Source organism: Nematolebias whitei, chromosome 21, assembly GCF_014905685.2.
Source record: "Nematolebias whitei isolate Nwh7 chromosome 21, NemWhi1, whole genome shotgun sequence".
NCBI classification, from domain to species: Eukaryota; Metazoa; Chordata; class Actinopteri; order Cyprinodontiformes; family Rivulidae; genus Nematolebias; species Nematolebias whitei.
In genome coordinates, this window is record NC_056518.1 from 11034539 (window position 1) to 11058187 (window position 23649).

Sequence of the window (23649 nt, forward strand, 5' to 3'; positions counted from 1 at the left end):
TTCTCTCCGTCTTCTTCTCTCCGTCTTCTCCTCTCCGTCTTCTTCTCCTCTCCATCTTCTTCTCTCTGTCTTCTTCTTTCTGTCTTCTTTTCTCAGTCTTCTTTTCTCCGTCTTCTTCTCTCTGTCTTCTTCTCCTCTCCGTCTTCTTTTCTCTGTCTTCTTCTTTCCGTCTTCTTTTCTCAGTCTTCTTTTCTCCGTCTTCTTCTTTCCGTCTTCTTCTCGCAATCTTCTTCTCTGTCACTCCGCTGCTCCGTTTGTTGAAATCTGATGCTGCGCAGGGAATTCCCTCCCTTGGTGTATATTTACCCTAACATCTATTGCATCATGTGGTACATCGTTGGAAAGCTCATTTCATGTACTTTCTGAAACATTTGGAATTTTTTTCCTCCGATCAACCATTCAGGAGTTATGGCACAGAGCAGCTCAGGTGACAAATACAACATGAATCTTGCTTGTGATTGGTCAAGCTTGTATCACATGAATTCCCGGATGACTACCACAATGCATCATATATCAGAGTCAGAGTCAGAGTCATATATACTCTGAAAGTACAATTTCTCAGCTTTTCTGCACTTTTGGAATTTCTCTGATATGTTGAACCGTTCAGGAATTACGGTAATGACAAGTACACAAGATAAATCGACAAGCTGGTCATAAGAGTTTAACTCACTAACTGCTCATTTCACTTCTTCTGTCCCCACCAACAAAACGTTTGATTCATCTGTTGGTTCAGCACAGAATTAAAAAAACCCACTAATATTTCAGTCTAAGCTGTACCTGGCCAGAGATTTCCAGAAACCAGTGTCATTCTCCTCCGTTCCATCGCTCAGCAGCTCCTCGTTCAACTTGTCAGGCTTCTTCTGGACCTGAAAAACACAAAACCTGTTAAACACTCAAAGGAGGACAAGATATGGTTTCAAAAATCAAACAGTGGATGTAAACTAAAACTAAAGACAGGAAGTATTACGACTAAACCCAGATTAAAGCATCTCAGCATAAATTATTCTCCAGCTTGAGTTCATGTTCGGGAGCTGAACGAGTCGTTTTATCACAGCTCACCTTCACTTTAATGATTCTGCTCTTGAAGTTGTTCAGCACGACGATGATGTCATCGGAGTCAGCCGGCGAGTCCGTGCCGTCATGACTGCAGGGAGAGGAAAAGAACGGATAATAAAAGCAACAATTTATGACTCGTTTGGAGATCTGGAGCATCGGCTGAATAAAAGGTTTGACGAGCGGTGGCAGAGCAGAACAAACTCTTGTCACCTGTAAATCTTGTAGATGTCATCGGAGCGTCCCTTCCTCAGCTTCAGCATCCAGGCACCGGGGTTGGCTTTGAGCTGAAAGTAACCCTGCGACCAGCACCGGACACAGAATATGAGGCTAAAGGATCGTACAGGGAAAGCATTGCTACTTTAACTTACCAAGTTTGCCATGACTATGGTGTCCACCATCACCGGCTCAGACGCAGTTCCCAGAGTGAACTGAAGGCCACGTGGAGGCTGACCCGAGCCCACGTCGAAACAATGGCCTTCTAACAAAAGATGCTCCAGCTCATACTCTGCTGCCACCATTTTCTCCACCTGCAAACACACAACAGACGATTTAGTCTAAAAGGCCTTAAAGACAATTTTCAAACTACCGTATTCTCCACCGTAACGTCGCACCGCCCTATAAGTCGCATCAGTCCAAATATGTCTAATAAAGTGTAAAAATACATAAATATGTTGCTTCGTCGTATAAGTCGCATCTATTACGCGTCACCGCTGACAACCCAGAAATGTGGGCCAGTGTTGTGCCAAGAATCGATTGCTGCCAAATGTTGGCTGCAGGAGCGTTCACAGGAGGACTTTAAGAATTTAACAAGATTAACACTTAAAAACAATTATTTGTTTGCTCTAAATTATAGTAAAGGTGTGTCTCAGTTGAACTTTTACTTAATAAATGCACTTCAATGGTCAAATTAGCTGCATTTCACCGGAGCGGCGCAGCAAAATGATTTGACCGTTGCTCCAGGAGAGCTGCACGAAGGTGGCAATAAGTCTATGGCAAGCAAATTGCGTCAATAATAGCCACTTTTACCTATTGCATGATATAACGGCATGCCATACTACTTGAGTGCCATCTAGCGGCTGAAAATGGTAGTGTTCAATATTTTCAGTCAGAATGAATGAAAACAGTCATATCTCAGACAAAAACTGGTTTATAAATATGGAGGAAATCCATAAATACGTTGCAGGGCATTTAAATTGTTAAAAAAAAACTGCGACTTACAGGCCGAAAAATACGGTAACTGGAGGTCGTTTGGCAAGAAAAGGTCAGTCCTCCAAACTCCTCAGCATAAAAACAAACAAAAACAGAGTAACAGGTTCGGAGAGAGGAGCTTGTTTGGAAAAGTCGGGCAGCATAAAGAAGTTAAGAAAAGAAGAAAAAGTTTGAGTCTGACTTGGGACTGAAAACTTTCAGTTTCACTATAAATGATCTAAAGACTCTCAGAGTTCCTCGTGCTTCCTTTAAGCTTTGTCTGGAGCCTGCAGGAAAATGAAGCGTCTTTAAAAACACACCAGTAAAACAAAAATTATGTAATAAAAGTGATAAACTGATGCAACTTATAGGTCCACAGACTCACATTAGTTTTAAACCAGGTACAGCAAAGTACAGAGTTCAAGAAGGACCCGTGGGTTCAGAACTTCAGCTGCTAAAAACAGGTACTGCTGCAGAAACCCCACAGCCCAGACCAAACAGGTACCTCCTGCAGGTAGATGTTGTCCAGGTCATAGCGGGTGCGCACAGACTCCACCATCCAGCTCTCAGGAGTGTTCAGGTTCAGGGTGAAGAGCGGGGACTGTGGCATGTCCAGGAACTTGGCCATGGGGCCTGGAGAGAAACTGCCGTCGGCCTGGAAGACCACCTCCGGCTCCAGAACGTAACGGTAGAAACTGCAAATGGAGGGAGAAGATCCACAGCTCAGTAAGCACACGAGCAGAAGCCTGGAGCTTCACCGTCTCAGAACAGATTAGGGAGCTTGTTGTTCATCAGCATGTGTGCAGGTTCCTCCCTAACACTACCACATAATCCAGCCAGCTGCAACTGATGGTGCGACGTCCATCGTCGTTTAGTTTTAGGTTGTCCTGCTGAAAAAACAACCTGCCAAAGCTTAGGATGCTCACATCTGTACACTGAAAATAACATATAGGTTACAAAAAAAGAACATGGCTAGAATTAACTTGCGTACATAAACAATTCAAGTCTTTGTAAAGTCGACTGTCTGCTGATATTTGACTCTTTTTGTTATGACATCAAAACATGAAAGTTATTAAAATCAAATAATTTCTTTAATACTCATCACCCGCCTCGATAAGCTCACCAGGAGTACGTGTTGTGGACTCTCAGCTACTACCAAGCCGAGCATCAGCTTAATATCTGTAAAACTGACTGAGTTAGAGCCACTTTGGCGTTGGCTGGGTTTATTAGCTGTGGCGGCCATGTTGTCTTGGATCAAAAGGTGCAGTTGTAAAAGTACATCCAGCTGTTCCAGGGGTTCATGAGATCATTTGCTCACAGACTAACAGGTTTGATGCCAACAGCTGAAGTCACGCACCGTGCACCACTCAGAGTGTGCGTCGATAAGGACTCTACTACCACACTAAAACTTACTTTAACATCTGTAAAACAAGGTGAGTCTTTGCCTTTTTTGTGTTGCCATGATGTTGCATTCAGGTACGATCATTGTTTTTTGTCTCACCTCTTCAGCGGCATTTCAGACAGTTTGGACTGGCAGTTCATGAAGACCCTTAAGTTTAAGTTCACGAGCTGCTTCAGAACCTACAGACGTGAGGGGGAGAGAAGTCAGAGACAGACGAGAATAAAAAAAATTAACGAGAATGACAGACTATCATACAGTTTAATGCAGCGCCATCGTCTTCATCGATCTAAAGCAGCGGTCGCTAAAAACAGCACCTCATGATCAACGAGCACCGCCTGAAATTTGTCATTCATTATATGTTTTTAAATTTAAGTAACATTTGCATGGATGTAGATTTGAAATGCAAGACTCTGTCTGGGGTCAAAGTTCAGAATCACACACAGACGCACCGTGATCTCTTATCGGCACAGCTTTTAGCTTTGTTTACCTCCCAGAGTAGAGCGGAAATGACAGAAAAACACAAGAAAACATATTTTCAGAGTGAACGGAAGGAAGAAGTTTTTGAACACTTGTGAAAGACAAGCGTGCACGTGTGTCTCATTTGTGGGGAGACAGCAGAACGCCACAATGTGGAGCGACACGTCACCAGCTAACACGTTAGCTTTAATGCTAACTGTCCACCGGGCAGCTTGACGGGCAGAAATGTGTCGGAGTTAAAGGCAGCGCCGACTGTAGCTCATCTCAAGACACTTTCAGATGAAAAGTTACTTGTTTGAAAAAGTTTTAAAAAGGTGACATTAGTTAAAAACGCTGCAGATCTGAGGATCAGTGCTAATGTGACGTGAGTCCTGTCACAGCTGGGGCAATTTAAAGTCACACAGAAGAGCCCTAAAGAGAAACTGAGAACTCTAGTTCTAATCACTAATTGTCAATAATAATTGATCATATCTGCCATGGTCATTAATTTTTGATCATTTTTGTGAAGAGTCCTTAACATTAAGATGTGAATATTCACATTAACATAAACGCATTAGTAATAATTAATATTATTAAAGGTGAGTTGTGCAAAGTGATGTTTGTGTCAGACGAGCAGCTCTTCGTGTCACCTGGTCCCACTGAAGAAGCTCTCGGTCTCAAACTGGTGACCCCTGCTCTAAAGTGAAACTCATCAGATTCAACCACGGTGCTGGTCCAGTTTGTGATCGATGCACCAGACACTATTTATTGAATTTGCATTGCTCTAAATAAAACTTATATGATTCTATATTTGAAACCTTCTCAGCGATCCTGAAAATGCCCACAGCACCCACCCTGCACTGCAGCATAAGAAGATGGTAGCCTTTAAGCTAGGAGGCTCATGCTGCTGAGGTGGAAGCAGACCCCTCCCCTAAAGACGGTGACATCATTTAACATTGGAGAAACTTTGTTATTCCAACATTTCCATTCAATACGGCAAACACTTCTAACTTATACACAAAACATGAACACGATGTTCTCCCTAATGACATGATTTATACAGTTCTTTATTTATGTACCACCTTCATCGCTTCCGTATTTATTTTATTTTACTTTAGTGTAAGTGTATTTATTTTGCTGATTATAATCACTGCCAAAGATCCAAAGGAGCATCTGAAGAAGAGAGGCTCTGTTGGAGGCTCACACATGTTCAGACGTACTGAGCATCATTTTCCATTTTAATGCATGTTTGCTGTACGATACAATAAAAGAACAAACGGATCGGGATGTGGTTAACCACATCAGCTGGACAGAGACGGACCGTCCAATCCACAGACCAGACGACGTACCGTTAAAAGTGGAGCCAGTCTCTGAGCTTCTCTCGTTACTGGATCCACCACAGCAACAACATCGAAGTACACGTCTCCCTCTTTAGGTCGAATCTTCACAGCACTGCCAACAAATCGCAGATCAATGATCGAGTGAAGTAAACAAAAAGATTTTCCTGTTTTCTTCAGAGGACGCACTGGTTTCACCGATTTATCATCTGTATGGTTCCCATTAAGACTCCCCCAGGAGAAGCACGGGTCTATAAACACCACAGAAAGTCTTTAAACGTTACAGCTGTACCTGTAGCGATCTTCTGCAAAGCCGTACTCTATCCGGGCTTCTCCTTTGGGCTGAGAGGAGAGCAGAGCATCCACCTTCATCACGAGGTCGCTGGCCCTGAGAGAGCAGCTGCCATGAACTCACAGAACACGATGGAAAAGTTTATCCACAAAGACGTTGGGAAGATAAACTCGCATACCGGTCCTCCTCCATCTCAAACGGCTGCACTTTGCTTTTGATGCGCTCGCCAGATGTTTTCAGGATGATGTTCTCCAAAAGCAGAAAGTCGTCCTGGTTAAACACCTCGTCCTCGTCCAGCGGGCCGATGATCTGTGACGAGAAAGCAGAACCTTTGACGGAGTTCCTCCAGCAGCAGTTTATCCACGACTATACTGCAGCCAACTATAAAGCCATGTTCAGATGCAGCGTAGAGAAGAGCCGGACTCACTCTTCCATTGCTGATCACCGCTCTCTGTCCTCTCTTCAGTTTCAGCACATCTCGGCAGAAGGCAGCGTGGGAGAGCAGGAAGTCAACTTTGGGACTCTCATACGCACCTTTGAACAGAGACAAATCCATGCCCTGCAGAAAAACAAAACATCAAACATGCGAAAACGTTTCAACCACAAGAAGAGCACAATCATTTTACAGATTCCTTCAACTCCTCACCCCGACAGCAAACTGTTCGATATCAGCGCCGCTCTTCAGAGCGGCAGCAGTCTCTTCCTTGGCCATCTTGGTGATGAAGTTCTTGGCGTTATTGGCGGATTGCGTCTGCATGGCAGCCCAGATCATTCTGGACACTTGGCTCGTCTCAGCAGACGGAGCAGCTGATGGGTTGTTGATCATCCCCAGGCGGACGTTGTTGCTGGTTTTCTGTTGGAAAGCAGGCAAAAATGCACATTTTCACCAATTTCCACAAATTACTCTTAGATGACTTCCTCATTACAGACTGGTTGTGAGTGAGGATCATATTTCCACCGTAACAGATTTAAAGGACGTCTCACCATGTGTCTGATAGCATCATAAAGGAGTCGGCGTCCTGAGGGCTTATCAAAGTCTCCAACCACCCAGAACGTCACAGGACGGATGTATCCATCATCTGACAAGGAAGAGACAAAAAGAGTTGAAATAAGGACCTCAGGTAGTGATATAAGTGGGGGCTTTACTCATATTTTAATTTCATGTGTACCAAGGGGGCAAGTTTCCAGTCGTTCAATAAGAAATTGTCAATATTTTATGATCCAGCTTGATAACAGACAAAAAGTGTTTCTTTATTGAACAATGTGGGCTCTGTGGTAATGACAACAGTGTTACTAGATTCAATATACTCACAGTGAAGATACTTTATGGTTCAAGACATTTTATAGAAATTAACCACAGAACTTATGCATATATCAGTAAATATTGGGGGTTAGAGGGAAAACCTAATTTTAGAACTATATCATACCATTTAGCTACCACAGCATCCTACTGGATACTTATACATAGACCTGTCACGATAACAAATTTTGCTGGGCGATTAATTGCCTCAGAAATTATTGCAATAAACGATAATATTGTTTGAAATTTGACAATAATTAGTAACTATTGTCAAATTTAAGAAGAAATGTTTGTTAATTTGTTTTGAATATAGTAACTTTTTCGACCACCGGATGGCAGTATAAGACTGTTTGAACCGAAGAATGGATAGTGAGGGAGCGAGCAGCGTGTCTCTAAAAAAAATGGGAGGGAGGCCCCTTGACGTGACATGGGCTGTCTCTCTTCAGTTCTCAAAATTGCAGACCTCGGTGTGGTTTGAGCTCTTTAGCATAGCATTTGTCACACAAAGCTTTTAATTTAAAAAAAAAAAACTCAGTAAAGTTCTCAGCTTCTTTTTGCAGAGAAAAACAACTTTTTACACGAAGGCACAGGTTTCAACTGTGAATTTTGGAGTTTCGACAAGACGGAGGTTTTTCCTGAGGTCAGCCTGTTAGCTTAGCTCGTAGCTTAGCTTCTCAGCTTAGCTGCTTTTAACGATGCAAAAATGTGATTTTGTACGGTTGAAATGGATTTTAAAGAGAAAGGGAGGGTCAGTGAAGATCACCGGAGTTGAGCTTTTTGTCATCCAGTGTCTTCAGTAGAAAGAGAGACACGAATCAACAATAAAGCAGATCAATGAAAATGAGGCTGATAATTTTCATTTATCATGCCATTAATTGATTTATTGTTTATTTATTGTTTATCTCTACTGGCCTACAACTGGATAACTTGTTTCTGTAAAGTTGTGTGTCATTTCCATCTTTTCTTCACAACACTGAAGATTACGTCTGTAAATAATATTTGAAAATATTATAACATGACTGTCTTTGTGTAAAAACTTAAACAAGGTGCTAATCATGCTAGCTTCTCTGTTAGGTTAGCTTCTATGCTAATTGTTGATGAGCAGCCAGTGATTAAAATGGTTTTTTGGCATATCTTTATTTGGCATGAAAATGTCTATAATATAATCTATAATCTATAAAACTGTTTACTTGCAAACAAAGTCAGTCGTTTAATTGTCAAGATAATCAAAATGCACCAATAATAGATGTATTGTCGCATCACAAAAGTCTGAGTTGTAATCAAATTAAAATAAGGTGCCTAAAGATTCCCACACCTAGTAAGAAATAATTTTGGACATGTCCAATCGTGGAAAATGGACATAATTTCTTTATTATTTCATCCTTGAAGCTGGGCTCCATAAACTGTGGTGGATAAGTATTTTCTGCCCCCAGTTGTCTGTAATGTGGAACAAACATCAACATGTCGTGTAAAAAGACAAGGAAGGAAACATGACAGGTATATCAGACACAAGTCTACATGAGAAGCATTCAGGGCTGTAAGAACAAAACCAGATTAAAAGTTAATTTTGCTTTTCTGCTATTTATATTTTTATTATCCCAACCCGTCTTGTCATTTCACATGCAGCTACTGAACGGCCTGTCATGCAATCCCTAAGAATAATGGAGGAAAATGTCAGAACATGGAGCAGTTAAACATTTTATTGCTCAGGCACAATAATCCCATGCATAATTAGTCATTTGTGTCCTCTGAGGAATGCGACGCAGATGGAGGAGTAGTGATGAATCCACAAACGAGCTGAAACGCTGCCAGCTTTGTGGTTTGAAAAAAAAAAAAAAAGAGCAAGCGAGGGGGGAGGGAATAATGTGGAGACGAAGGATTACCATGCTTGTTGGTGGTGGTCATCCCTGATGCAAAGATTACAAACAACACGTCACACGAGTAAGAAGGAGGGCAGGACAGATTAGCCTGCAAGATGTTTAGTTATCTTGAACATTAAACACAAATAAACTCCACAGACACGCTCTGTAATCACACCGGTTCTTCTTTCATGTCCTCACCTTTCTTAGTCATGTAGTTCATGCTGTTCGCTACAGCAGCGCTCTTCTCCTTCGTGTCTAAAGTCGAGAAACGAGCATAATCGTCTATGAAGTAGTTGTCTGGAAACAGGAGAGAAAAATGGAGATTAATGTTGTGAAGTCTAACTGCAACAAATAAAACATCGGACTTCCCACTGTTGCATAGCGACATAATATTACTAAGTTTTGTTAAACTGGTATACTGGGAAGTAGCTGCCACTTCTGAGCAAAGTCTGGAGTACTTTGAAGCATTTTGGACATAAAACAAAACATTTAAACTATTTTTAAAAATTTTAATCCATCCAGAGGACCTGACTTAACTTTGGTAGATTATTCTACCTGGATTATTGAGCATGAAGGAGTCATGGGCCAGCGTTCCTTTAAGGACTGCAGCTCGCAGCGCTACATGTGCAGAGAAATGATGGAGTTGTAGATTTTTGGTCAAACCTCTAAAAGAATTATTATAAGCATAATCTCACGCTCACAACAAATAATGTGAATGACTCGACTGACAGCTACTTCCACTTCAGATTGTAGCTTAAAACCTGCAAGTTTGACGGATCTGTAGCCATTTTAGTGTCGGCTGATGTAACAGCGGTATGTCGATGTCCCCCATCACTACGAGATATGAACAGTGAATGTTTGTAGTTTACGAGATTAGTGTTTTCTGGACTGGATTTGAACATCCATCATCTTTACCCGCTTCTTCCTATCTGGGTCACGGGGGTCACAGGTGCCCATATCCAGCAGGTATTGTGAGAGAGACGGGGACACCCTGGACAGGTCTCCAGTCCATCACAGGGACACATAGAGACAAACGACCATTCTCTCTCTCACTCACACCTAGAGACTATTTAGAGTTACCAATCAAGCTAACATACATGTTTTTGATCTGTGGGAAGAAAATGGAGTACCCAGAGAAAACTCATGCAGCACGGAGAGAACATGCTAACTCCACCCAGAAAGACCCCTGGTGGGATTTGATCTGGTACCCTCCTCGCGGAGAATCTCACTGACCTACAGAACCTCACTGGCCTACAGGACCTCACTGACCTACAGGACCTCACTGACCTACAGAACCTCACTGACCTACAGAACCTCACTAACCTACAGGACCTCACTGGCCTACAAAACCTAATTGGTCTACAGAATCTCACTGACCTACAGGACCTCACTGGCCTACAGAACCTCACTGACCTACAGAACCTCACTGACCTACAGAACCTCAATGACCTACAGAACCTCACTGACTTACAGAACCTCACTGACCTACAGAACCTCACTAACCTACAGGACCTCACTGGCCTACAAAACCTAACTGGCCTACAGAATCTCACTGACCTACAGGACCTCACTGACCTACAAAACCTAACTGGCCTACAGAACCTCACTGACCTACAGAACCTCAATGACCTACAGAACCTCACTGACCTACAGAACCTGACTGACCTACAGGACCTCACTGGCCTACAAAACCTAACTGGCCTACAGAACCTCACTGACCTACAGAACCTGACTGACCTACAGAACCTCACTGACCTACAGAACCTCACTGACCTACAGGACATCTATGAGCTACAGAACCTCACTGACCTACAGAACCTCACTGACCTACAGAACCTCACTGACCTACAGGACCTCACTGACCTACAGGACCTCACTGACCGACAGAACCTCACTGACCTACAGAACCTCACTGACCTACAGAACCTCACTGACCTACAGAACCTCACTGACCTACAGGACCTCACTGACGTACACAAGACGAGGTCAGTGAACAAGGCCAGGCTGATTCTGGCAGATCCTGATCATCCAGTCCATGGTGAGTTCAGGTTGCTTCCATCTGGATGCAGGTATCTGCAGCGCAGATGTAGAACAAACTGACTGAAACACTCATTCATCCCTGTAGAGATCGGGCTTCTCAGTGATGATTTATGTTATTTTAACGTCTCAGTGTCTTTAGTCTGCATATTTTGTGTCTACTGACTGTGAAACAAACGGCCCCTTGGGGATAATAAAGATTCTTGAATTTGAACTTGGATGGTTAGTTTACATACATTTATAATGGCCACCATATTGAGTTTTGACATGGCAACTCAATTTTATAAAGAAACCTACAGCCACTCACCAAAATGGAAGTTGGTACCTCACTTATTTTTCAAGTATCATGCCCACAACATGCACAGACGAGCAGGGTAGAAGACAGGGTATTTCAAATTCCCCCTTTTTGCTCTGCAACGGGGAAAAATTAACTACGGTGGCCATCTTGAATTGGATTGGCTCCAGAAGTTAATCAGTTGTAGTTACATTTAACGACTACTTTTTGCAAGTTTCAGTGGATCATGATATTTTGCTAACAGACAAAAACACACAGATGTGGTGGGTAAAAATAAAGCTTATAAATATTTACCTACCACCATCTGACTTGCAGTTAAACTCATTTCTATAAAGGTAACTATAAAATGAAAGTCTAAAAAGCTGCAAGTGTTTAAAAACTCTTAAGAAATATGGAATCAGGGCATTAAAAATGAAACTTTATAAATCAGAAAACTTAATTTATAAATCTTCATAACTAAATATCAAACAGGAGCTCAATGAGTTCATAAAAAAAAACCTACAAATTTTCTAAGAGTTTAATTTGATTTCTCTAAATGATGAACGGTTTCAGTTCATGCACTGCGTGTTTCAGACGAACTTCCTGTCTTTGTGGACTCACTGGTGTTGGACAGGTCCAGGTAGGTCCTGCTGGTGGACAGCACTCTGGGGTTGAGCCGAGGAACAACGTTGGGCTGATTCATGATGAAGTCCACCACGTCCTGATCTGTAGCCAGCTCCCCCTGCGAGCCAGGTGAGCAAATAAATTGAGGATTTGGAAGTGTTCAGTCAGGAGGACATCCTTCACTGTCGCTGCGGCGCTGACAGTGATGCAGTGTGTCATTTTCTGCAGGCTGTAAGTCACAGCTTCAAAACATAAGACCTGAATACTAATGGATTCTCCATCACAAATCCTGAAGTTCATTTTAAAAAGTTTAAATTTAACATTAATAAACACGAGTCCATGATGACGAACACTTTGTTGACCTGAATATCTGTTGTTCAGATAAATTTAACATCTCAGCATGACTAACTGTCTGGGAGCTTTTGAAGGAAGCGTTTGGCTCCTGTGAAAGTAGGGATAAGATTAAAAAAGGAAATCAAACAGATGGCACACTCACAGGCAGCATGCCAAAAAGAACAATTATTTCACAACCACAATTCAAGTGAACAAATCAGTATTTTCAGTAGCTCGACTCTTGGACTTTTTCTTTGATAATTTGTTGATTTCGGTTAATTATTATGTTTAATATTTTGAACAAAAAGAGTCTACCATATTTTCCGCCATACACATCGCACCGCCGTACAAGTTGCATCTATTATGTGTCACCGCTGACAACCCGGAACTGTGGGCTGGTGTTGTGCCAAAAATTGATTGGCTGCCAAATGGTGGCCGCGGGAGCGTGCACAGGAGGACTTTAACAAGAATTTAACAAGATTAACACTTAAAAACAATTGTTTGTTTGCTCGACATTATAGCAAAGGTGTGTCTCAGTTGAACTTTTACTTAATAAATGCACTTTAATGGTCAAATTACCTGCATTTCGTGCAGCAAAATGAAGCTGATTTGACGTTTGCTCCAGGCATGATCCCGGAGATGGACAAAGGTGGCATGCTATGGCAAGCCGATTGAGTCATTAATAGCCACTTTTACGTGACACAACGGCATGCCACACTACTCTGCTGCCATCTAGTGGCTGAAAATGGTAGTGTCCAATATTTTCAATGTCAGAGTGAATGAAAACGGTTATTCTCAACCAAAAATTGGTTTATAAATATGGGAAAATATCCATAAATAAGTCGTTTCGATGTGTAAGTCGCATGGGCATGCAAATTATGCACAAAACTGTGACTCATAGGCCAAAAAATACGGTAATATTTTTATTAAAGAAATCCCCCAAATTAAACATTTTTGCTTATTAAAACTGAAAAATAATTAGTTTGCTGGTTGAATAAAGAGAAAAGTTTTTAATCAATTATTTGATTATTTTAATTTGATGCAACTGAATAAAAAATTCTAAAGATTTTTTTAAAGAATCAGTATGTAGTGGTCATAAATCTTCATGGTTTAAATCGTGTGATACTGTGTGTGTGTGTGTGTGTGTACTAACCAAGTAGACAGCTCTCTGATAGAAGGAGGTGGTCTCCAGGATTTTTTGCATCGTGACAGTTTCCAGTTCGTCAGGGTCCAGCTGTTCACGCTGGTAAGGGATGCCGTTGTACATGACCACCGGCAGCGAGCCCACTCCTGTTTGCTCATAGTACGCACGCCCTTCCTGAAAGAGAAGAGCATTTTATTTAGGTTCTGAAATACTGATGTTTGTTCAGCAATAACCAGAAAAACTTACCATCAGAGCCACTGTTGTGCTTTAGAAGCAGACAACACAGCTGAAGTTAATTGAAATGGCATTTATTTAAGGAACGCATTTCACCCACGGCCTTGCATACCAAAGTTTTAAACAAGGAACTTATGTGATCTGTTAACACTCAGTGTTGGGAGTTACTCTCAGCTACTACCACACCACATTTTAGCCCAATATCTGTAATATATAATTAAGTTGCAGCCATTTTTGTGTTTGTTAAGGTTGAATAATTGTGGCATTCAACTTGAATGGGGCTAACTTCAAAAGATAATCCATCCAATCTGTCCAGTAGTTCATACAATATTTTGCTAATAGCCAATTAAATTTAAACACATGCACACAATTACATTACTAACTGTCCTTCATGTGAACAGGTGATAATAAAAACATAAAACTCTTGAGTTTTCCTTGAACACTATAGAAAAAAAGCCTATCACACAGAGAAAATAATAAAAACTAACAGAAACATGCTGCAAATATCAAACATTAACAAAAATGTGTATGTGGGTACAAATAAGTAACAAATCAGAAAGGGATGACCCAGCTAAGTAGATTTTTAGGACCACAGTATCCTTTTATTGCAGAACACTGGGTTGGGATTACAGGTCCAGCTTTAGAATGGTTCTGTTCCTATCTGAGTGACAGGAGTTTTTGTGTTAATGTTCGTAATATTTTATCTGCTTCAGTGTCTCTTTCCTGTGGGGTCCTGCAGGGCTCAATTCTTGGACCCCTTCTGTTTTCACTGTATCTGTTCCATTTGGGGTCTATCCTCATGAAAAATGGTCTTTTGTTTCATTGTTATGCTGATGATTGTCAGATTTATCCGCCCTTAAAACCCAATAGTCCGTGCTCCATTCACCCTCTGTTAAAATGTCTTGATGGCATCAAGGCTTCAAATTTTTTTAAGTTTCAATGATCAGAAAACTGAAGTTATTGTGTTTAGCTCTAGCTCTACTGCTGTCTCTGTTCCTGTAAACATTGACTTTTGAGCCATATCTTAAGCAGTCTGTTACAAATCTCAGGATGGTTTTGGACCCTGACTTTAAGTTTAATAAACAGATTTATTCTGTTCTACAAAAAAGCTTCTTACAGTTAAGGCAGAGAGCTAAGCTTAAGTCAGTGTTGACCAGATCTGACCTTGAAAATCTAGTATCCCTTTCATGTCTCCTGCATGTCCAAAATGTTGCAGCTTGGCTCTTAACAGGAACTCATAGGTTTGAGCATATTTCACTAGTTTTGTCCTCCCTTCACTGGCTCCCTGTACGTATTGATTTAAAAATCATCCTGTTGACCTTTAAGTGCATTAATGGTCTTGCACCCTCATATCTCTCTGACCTACTGTAACCATATGTTCCTTCTTGGGCGCTGAGATCATCTGGTTGAAGCTCAGAGGAGATCAGGCTTTTTCAGTCGTGGGCCCCAAACTTTGGAACAATCTGCGCCCCCACCAACTTTAGACAGACCACTTCACTTCCTGTTTTTAAATCTCTTCTAAAAACACACCTATTTTCTCTGGCTTTTAACACAGTGTGATTTGATTTAGTATATTATTGTTCTGTGTTTTTATGTTTTTCTTTTGATGCTTTCAATGAATTTTCAGCACAATCATTAATTTTATTTATTTATTTTTGTTTCCATTAAATTACTGCCATTGATTTTATTGTTAAGTGCTTTGGTAATAGCTGCAGTTTTAAATGTGCTTTATAAATAAAGTTGACTTGACTTAAGATTTAAACAGCTGTAAATAAATTACCGGGACACTGACCTTCGAGCTGGCAGCGACAGAGTACAATCATATTTTTCTTGTGTAATTCAAGGTTTTAAAGTAAACAGTAAAACTGTATCAGGTGGACTTACCTTCCTGTTGGTGTCGTAGCTTGAGTCGGCTCCAAGAAGACTGCTGACCTCAACGTAGGGAAATCTCTTCTCCAGAACTTTAACAACATCTCCAACGCTCAGCCGCCCACCGACTGGCACACGGTTAAACATCTAGCCAAAAAAAGAAAGAAGTGAGATGGAATGGGCAAAAAACGTCCAAAAGGGATTTTAAGATGAGCTGCTGAACGGACTCACTGAAATGACGGCTTCAAACGCGCTGTGGCTGTCCACCTCGTCTCTGATGTAGTTGTACGCTCGGACGAGCGCTACCCCTGCATCCTGCATGCCATCTACGTCATCTTCGTCCGACACCACAAACACCATCCCGATCCTTGACCACAAACAGACACCAGTTCAACCAGGAAAAGTCACAGAGTACGCAGCGTGTTAACAACACTCCAAAGATGCTGCACACAACAAGGTTTGAAATTATTCTGGAAGCTTGTACTTGTAGCCATAAGATGTGAAATTTCCAACACCAACCTGAGAGGAATATTGTTTTCATAAAACATCTCTGCCACACTCAGCAGCTCAGCAGTATTCTCCTGGGTCGGGTCCAGCATGATCACCTGCAAAAGCGCATGGGCTGATGTTTTCCCCACAGCGATTCAAATTTAAACAGATTAATCTTAAGTTGACTTCTCAGCTGTGGATTTACCAGATTGTGGAAGTTCTTGCGAATCTGCCTGATGACTCCGGGGAAGGTTGGCCTGAGCAGCTCCTGCACATTGTAGGGCCACGAGCTGTACTTGTGGTCCGTCTCCAGGTTGTTAATCCACTAAAATGAAAAAAGAAATGGCTGAATAACAGAAGACTGAGCAGGCAAGAGCTGGTGATAAAACAAGCAGCAGCATCTGAAAGCCTAATAGGCTGTATTTTTCTGCACAGAAGCAACAGATAGAGAAGATTTCTAAAGTTCATCTGTTTGTTTAGAGTGAGACGTGTTGCAGAGACAGGGACGTGAGTTCTTACGTAGATGGCAGGGTTGCGGATGTCGACGGCGTAGTCAGAGTCAGAGGGCTGGACGTTGAGCTTCAGGATGTCGTGTATGAAGGGCGTCTCGACAAGCAGCGAACGCAGACCCTCCATTACCCTCGCCTCACTGCGCAGCACGTCCAACACACTGCACGCAGCAACAAAACAGGAGTGAGTGCTTGTGTGTTTACGACTGGTGTGATGGTTTATGGAAAAAACGAATACTGTACCCCAACATGACTTCTAATCATCTGAGAGAAATCAAGTTTGAGGCTTGATCACATAACAATTTAGAGTAAAATAAAAGAAAATCTGACAAGAGTTTGGCTCTTAAACTGGAGCACTGTCTGCTTTTTTGGTACAGAAATAAGACATGAATTCAATCATCTAGTTTTAGACTGATGGGTGGATGTTCTGCCCATAAACACAGCTGAAAACAGACAAAATTATCTATCACATTTTAGTAAAATCCATACTGGTATCTTAAATAACAGCTGACAATTCTTAATTATTACATTCTTCACCGAGTGGTAAATCAAAGTAATATTTTATATTAGAGGGTATATTATAGACTGTAAAATGTCAGTGCACATAAAATGCATTTTGAGCTGGAATCAGTAATTAAAGTAATTCCTTAGAGGAATGCATATCGCCCACTGCCTCTTATGTCAGAGATTTAAACTAATTTATGAGAAGAGTTAAAGCTTGTAAATGATGTGACAAGTGAGAGGCTTTAGCTCTCAGAGCCTGTGTTGAGGATGACTCTCAGCTACTACTGCCTCAAACTTTAGCTCAATATTTGTAAATACAACTACAGCCTGTTTTGTGTCTGTTACGATCTCTCTGCCAGTCAGCCAATACCTCACAGCATTTTAGGTAATTATCAGTAAATATGGCAGTTATACCATATTTTCCGCCGTACACGTCGCACCGTCCTATAAGTTGCATCAGTCCAAATATGTCTAATAAAGTAGAAAAATCATAAATACGTCACTTCGCCGTATATGTAGGCCTGTCACGATAACAAATTTTGCTGGACGATTAATTGTCTCAGAAATTATTGCGATAAACGATAATATTGGTTTGAAATTTGACAATAATTAGCAGTTATTTAAAATTTAATTCGAAAGGTTTGTTCATTTGTTTTGCATGTTGTACCTTTTTCTAACCACCGGATGGCAGTATAAGACTGTTTGAACCGAAGGATGGATAGTGAGGGAGCGAGCAGCGCGTTTCTAAGAAAAATGGGAGGGAGGCTCCTTGACGTGACATGGGCTGTCTCTCCTCGGTTTGCAAAATGGCAGACACTCGGTGTGGTTTGGGCTCTTTAATATAGCATTTTTCACACAAATCTTTTAATAAAAAAATCAGAAAACAAGTTCTCAGCTTCTTTTTGCAGAGAAACACTTTTTACACGAAGGCACGGGTTTCAACTGTGAATTTTGGAGCTTCGACAAGATGGAGGGTTTTTGCCCGAGGTCGGCCTGTTAGCTTAGCTGCTATTAACGATCCAAAAACGCGATTTTGGATCGTTAAAACAGATTTTAAAGCGAAAAGAGAAAGGGAGAGGTCAGTGAAGAGCTCTGTAGTTTAACCTTTTGTCATCCAGTGTCTTCAGTAGAAAGAGAGACACAAAGAAACGATAAAGCTGATAAATGAAAATGAGGTAGATAATTTTAATTTATCGTGCGATTAACTGATTTATCATTTATTGTGACAGGCCTACGTATAAGTCGCATCTGTTATGTGTCACCACTGACAACCCGGAAATGTGTGGCGGTGTTGTGCCAAAAATCGATTGGCTGCCAAATGGTGGCCACAGGAGCGTGCACGGGAGGACTTTAACAAGAATTTAATAAGATTAACACTTAAAAACAATTATTTGCTCAAAATTATAGCAAAGGTGTGTCTCAGTGTAACTTTTCCTTAATAAATGCACTTTGACAGTCAAATCAGCTGCATTTCAAAAGCCAATTCGCGGCCGGGGGAGCTTGAACGGGAGGACTCGCTGTGCATTTCTTCGAAATTTAATAAGATAACCACCTTAAAACAATTATTTGTTAGCTCGACTTTATAGTAAAGATGCGTCTCAGTTGAACTTTTACTTAATAAATGCACTTTGATGGTCAAATCAGGGGCGATGAGATGAAATGAAGCAGATTTGATGGTTGCTCCAAGCGAGCTGGATGAAGAGGCAGACTATGGCAAGCCGATTGGGTCATTAATAGCCACTTTTACCTATTACATGATACAACAGCATGCCATACCCCTCGAGGGCCATCTAGCAGCTGAAAATGGTAGTGTTCAATATTTTCAGTCAGAATGAATGAAAATGGTCATATCTCAACCAAAAACTGGTTTATAAATGTGGGAAAATATCAATACATACAGTGTCTTGTGAAAGTATTCGTCCCCCTTGAACTTTTCAACCTTTTGCCACATTTCAGGCTTCAAACATAAAGATATAAAATTTTATTTTTTTGTGAAGAATCAACAACAAGTGGGACACAATCATGAAGTGGAATGAAATTGATTGGATGTGTCAAACTTTTTTAACAAATAAAAAACTGAAAAGTGGGGCGTGCAATATTATTTAGCCCCCTTGCGTTAATACTTTGCAGCGCCGCCTTTTGCTGCAGTTCCAGCTGCAAGTCTCTTGGGGTTTGTCTCTATCAGTTTTGAACATGGAGAGAATGAAATTCTTGCCCATTCTTCTTGTAGAACAGCTCGAGCTCAGTGAGGTTGGATGGAGAGCGTTTGTGAACAGCAGTCTTCAGCTCTTTCCACAGATTCTGGATTGGATTCAGGTCTGGACTTTGACTTGGCCATTCCAACACCTGGATACGTTTATTTGTGAATTTTTTGTGAATTTGTGAACCATTCCATTGTAGATGTGTCTTTACGTTTTGGATCATTGTCTTGTTGGAAGATAAATCTCCGTCCCAGTCTCAGGTCTCTTGCAGACTCAAACAGGTTTTCTTCCAGAATGGTCCTGTATTTGGCCCCATCCATCTTCCCATCAATTCTGACCATCTTCCCTGTCCCTGCTGACGAAAAGCAGGCCCAAACCATGATGCTGCCACCACCATGTTTGACAGTGGGGATGGTGTGTTCAGGGTGATTAGCTGCGTTGCTTTTACACCAAACATATTGTTTTGCACTGTGGCCAAACAGTTGGATTTTGGTTTCATGTGACCAGAGCACCTTCTTCCACATGTTTGGTGTCTCCCAGGTGCTTGTGACAAACTTTAAACAACACTTTTTATGGATATTTTTGAGAAAAGGCTTTCTTCTTGCCACTCTTCCATAAAGTCCAGATTTGTGCAGTGTACGACTGATTGTTGTCCTATGGACAGACTCTCCCACCTCAGCTGTAGATCTCTGCAGTTCATCCAGAGTGATCATGGGCCTCTTGGCTGCATCTCTGATCAGTCTTCTCCTTGTTCAAGATGAAAGTTTAGAGGGACGGCCGGGTCTTGGTAGATTTGCAGTGGTCTGATACTCCTTCCATTTCAATATGATTGCTTGCAGAGTGCTCCTTGGGATGTTTAAAGCTTGGGAAATATTTTTGTATCCAAATCCGGCTTTAAACTTCTCCACAACAGTATCTCGGACCTGCCTGGTGTGTTCCTTGGTCTTCATGATGTTCTCTGCGCTATGAACAGAACCCTGAGACTATCACAGAGCAGGTGCATTTATACAGAGACTTGATTACACACAGGTGGATTCTATTTATCATCATCAGTCATTTGGAACAACATTGGATCATTCATAGATCCTCACTGAACTTCTGGACTGAGTTTGCTGCACTGAAAGTAAAGGGGCCCAATAATATTGCACGCCCCACTTTTCAGTTTTTTATTTGTTAAAAAAGTTTGACACATCCAATAAATTTCATTCCACTTCACGATTGTGTCCCACTTGTTGTTGATTCTTCACAAAAAAATTTAAATTTTATATCTTTATGTTTGAAGCCTGAAATGTGGCAAAAGGTTGAAAAGTTCAAGGGGCCGAATACTTTGGCAAGGCACTGTATGTTGCTTCAGCGTGTAAGTCGCAGGGCATGTAAATTGTGCAAAAAAAACCTGACTTATAGGCCAAAAACTACAGTACCCATTTTTGCATTTGTTTTTTTAAGTCAGTTGGCTGTAATCAACATCTTGATCAAGTTAACTCCAAAAATAATGGATACACTTTTAATGATTACTTTCTGAAAGGTTTATTAAAATTTGTCCAGTGGTTTAGGAGATATTTTGCTGACACAACAGACACGCACACACAGACTCAGGCAAAAGCACCCTTTGACTTTTGCTGTTGGGTGACGATAATCTCTTTATTTACCATGGCTGGTCAAGTGTGTGTACCTGAAGATGTCTTGTGTGTCCAGATCTATATGCAGCCCGTTGATAAACAGGGCCGAATCCCCCGGCTGCAGCCCCAGCGTTCCTTTGAAAATCTAGAGAGAGGGAAATGTCAGAATGACTAAACGGTCCGTTTCCATCAAACAGCAGAGCTTCTCATGCAATATTAGCTGCGCAGATCGCCCCACTCTGCAGGCTGCAACATCAAAACCTCCCTCTGTGGAGTCGATATACTGTAAAACAAGAAACACGCTCGGCTCAAAGCTCTAACGAGGCAGGTTGACAGCCCCAAACGAGTACTGACAGCTTCTTCATAGTAGGTCTGTTTAGAGCAATCAGACCCTACACCAAACAAATCTAATTATTAGAAAAAATAAAAGGTACACGAATGTGCATGTAAAGCTGCGTGTGTGCCTGCAGAGGCAAAGGAGGGCTGGATGTCATTCTGGTGCAGTCAGATCTCATTACAGAAACACAAAGACATCAGATTAATCATACTCCAGACACCGCAATTACAACAAGACATGATTAACACAAATATTGTTCATCCCACTTAAACTGTGTGTGTGTGTAAGAGAGGGAAAGAAGTGCTGGAGACCAAACAGCTTCAATCAATAATCATTTCTTGCCGCAGGACTCTGTGCGTCTGCTGAATGAATCACCGATTCAGTAATTAGGATGTCTGTCTGCACCCCCCGCCCCCACCCCCACCAGCTCAGACTCTTGTCCTCTGCACACCGAGATAATGTGAGAACAGCGCCAGGAGTCAGGAGGAGGCAGCGGAGGAGGAGTGAGAACACATCGACAAGAAAAGGGAGTGATTACCTATTCCGCTATTAGCGCGGCAAAGCTGAACACATTGTCGGAAACGGAACGCTTTCGATGTCGGATGTTGTTTACAATTTATCACACAATAATAGGTGACAACAACAAGAAGAACCGGAGGAGCAGGTCTCATTTTCACATATTTCCCTGCAGACTGAAGCTGGGAGGCTGAGGAGCTGTGGCTGCATGCAATAATGTTATCTGCTGTCTTTTATTGGATTAGACTGGTAAACAGTCAAAACTAGATTATTCCTGACCACCCCACAGTCCAGTCAGCAGGGAGGGAAAGTATGAGTCAGAAAATGAAATCTGGGGAGTTATAAAATAAGCTTTCCTTTGTAACATGTACGAGCTATGCAAACAGAAAAATAAAGACAGATTCTACTTAAAAACTGTCTCTATTTAGATTATTATATTTTTATTTTAATCTCGAACTTTTTGGTGGATCATCTCAACTTCTTGTTTTTTAAACAGAGCACAACTTTAGCTCTTTGTTTTGTGTTTATTCTGAGAATCATTTCTGCAATACTTTGTTTAATGAAACATTGAATAATCAAAGGGCAGCACGGTGGTGCAGTTGGTAGAGCTGCTGCCTCTCAGCGAGCAGGTCGCCACGGTTCAAATCCCAGCCAGGGGCCTTTCTGGGTGGAGTTTGCATGTTCTCTCCGTGCATGCGTGGGTTTTCTCTGGGTGCTCCGGTTTCCTCCCACAGACCAAAAACATGCATGTTAGGCTGATTGGTAACTCTGAATTGTCCCTAGGTGTGAGAGCAAGTGAATGGATGTTTGTCTCATTTGTCTCCATGTGTCCCTGTGATGGACTGGAGACATGTCCAGGGTGTCCCCCGCCTCTCACACAGTAACTGCTGGATATGGGCACCAGTGACCCCCCTGACCCAAAAAAGGAAGAAGCAGGTAAAGATAAAAACAAACCAAAATTTAATAAAAATCCATAGGATTCAGAAATAAAATATTTAAAAAAGTAATTTATTTATTGCCATTTTCATTAATTGTGTAATGAGAGTGTGCGTAATGAAATTTGGCTAATTGTAAATAAGGATGCAGAACATCTGCTGCCTTTTACACCTGAGTTTTAGAGTAAGATTATGTTATCTTCTGTAGGCCTGTCACGATAACAAATTTTGCTGGGCAATTAATTGTCTCAGAAATTATTGCGATAAACGATAATATTGTTTGAAATTTGACAATAATTAGTAATTATAGTCAAATTTAAGAAGAAAAGCAAGTTAATTTTTGTGTGGTACCTTTTTTAACCACTGGATGGCAGTATAAGACTGTTTAAACTGAAGGATTCATGATAGTGAGGGAGCGAGCGTGTCTCTTTAAGAAAAATGGGAGGGAGGCCCCTTGACGTGACATGGGCTGTCTATTGTAGTTGTTTATCGGTATTCAAAATGGCGGATGCTTGGAATGTTTTCAGCTCTTTAGCATTCGTCACACAGTTTTTAATTAAAAAATAAATAAATCAGTAAACAAAGTTCTCAGCTTCTTTTTGCAGAGAGTAGCTTAGCTTCTCATCTTAGCTGCTTTTAACGATGCAAAAACGTGATTTTGGATCGTTAAAACGGATTTTAAAGAGAAAAGAGAAAGGGAGAGGTCAGTGAAGAGCGCTGGAGTTGAGCCTTTTGTTATCCAGTGTCTTCATAGAAAGAAAGAGACATCAAGAAACGATAAAGCCGATAAATGAAAATGAGGTCAATAATTTTCATTTATCATGCGATTAATTGATTTATTGTTTATTGCGACAGGCCTAATCTTATGTTAAGAAATGACAGTAACAGCCAATTTGGTCAAACCTTGTACATGACATGAAGCATAATCTCAGGCAAGATGCGTTAGCTGTAAGTAGGGATGCACAATATTATTGGCATAGTATCGGTATCGGCCGATATCAGCGATAAAGTTAAATATCGGACATCGGACATTTGATCAAAATAGCTCACCGATATAAAAGGCGTTGTTTTTTAATATACACACATATATATATATATATATATATATATATATATATATATATATATATA

The 23649-nt window shown here is 41.2% G+C and overlaps 1 protein-coding gene across 1 annotated transcript in view; it reads right to left on the bottom strand.

Annotated features, from left to right (window-relative positions):
* uggt1 (UDP-glucose glycoprotein glucosyltransferase 1) overlaps nucleotides 1-23649 on the bottom strand; it is a 48356-nt gene that overhangs the window by 4364 nt on the left and 20343 nt on the right. The window contains exons 12-32 of the mRNA XM_037694952.1: nucleotides 20784-20875; nucleotides 16417-16567; nucleotides 16103-16222; nucleotides 15928-16013; nucleotides 15640-15775; nucleotides 15424-15555; nucleotides 13315-13479; nucleotides 11826-11946; nucleotides 9092-9190; nucleotides 6716-6810; nucleotides 6378-6584; nucleotides 6159-6290; nucleotides 5910-6040; nucleotides 5732-5827; nucleotides 5452-5554; nucleotides 3746-3825; nucleotides 2750-2939; nucleotides 1425-1583; nucleotides 1267-1352; nucleotides 1060-1144; nucleotides 778-866 (exon numbers count right to left, since the gene is read on the bottom strand). Of these exons, the coding sequence (XP_037550880.1) occupies nucleotides 778-866; nucleotides 1060-1144; nucleotides 1267-1352; nucleotides 1425-1583; nucleotides 2750-2939; nucleotides 3746-3825; nucleotides 5452-5554; nucleotides 5732-5827; nucleotides 5910-6040; nucleotides 6159-6290; nucleotides 6378-6584; nucleotides 6716-6810; nucleotides 9092-9190; nucleotides 11826-11946; nucleotides 13315-13479; nucleotides 15424-15555; nucleotides 15640-15775; nucleotides 15928-16013; nucleotides 16103-16222; nucleotides 16417-16567; nucleotides 20784-20875 (2555 nt within the window). The remainder of the gene's footprint in view (nucleotides 1-777; nucleotides 867-1059; nucleotides 1145-1266; nucleotides 1353-1424; nucleotides 1584-2749; nucleotides 2940-3745; nucleotides 3826-5451; nucleotides 5555-5731; nucleotides 5828-5909; nucleotides 6041-6158; nucleotides 6291-6377; nucleotides 6585-6715; nucleotides 6811-9091; nucleotides 9191-11825; nucleotides 11947-13314; nucleotides 13480-15423; nucleotides 15556-15639; nucleotides 15776-15927; nucleotides 16014-16102; nucleotides 16223-16416; nucleotides 16568-20783; nucleotides 20876-23649) is intronic.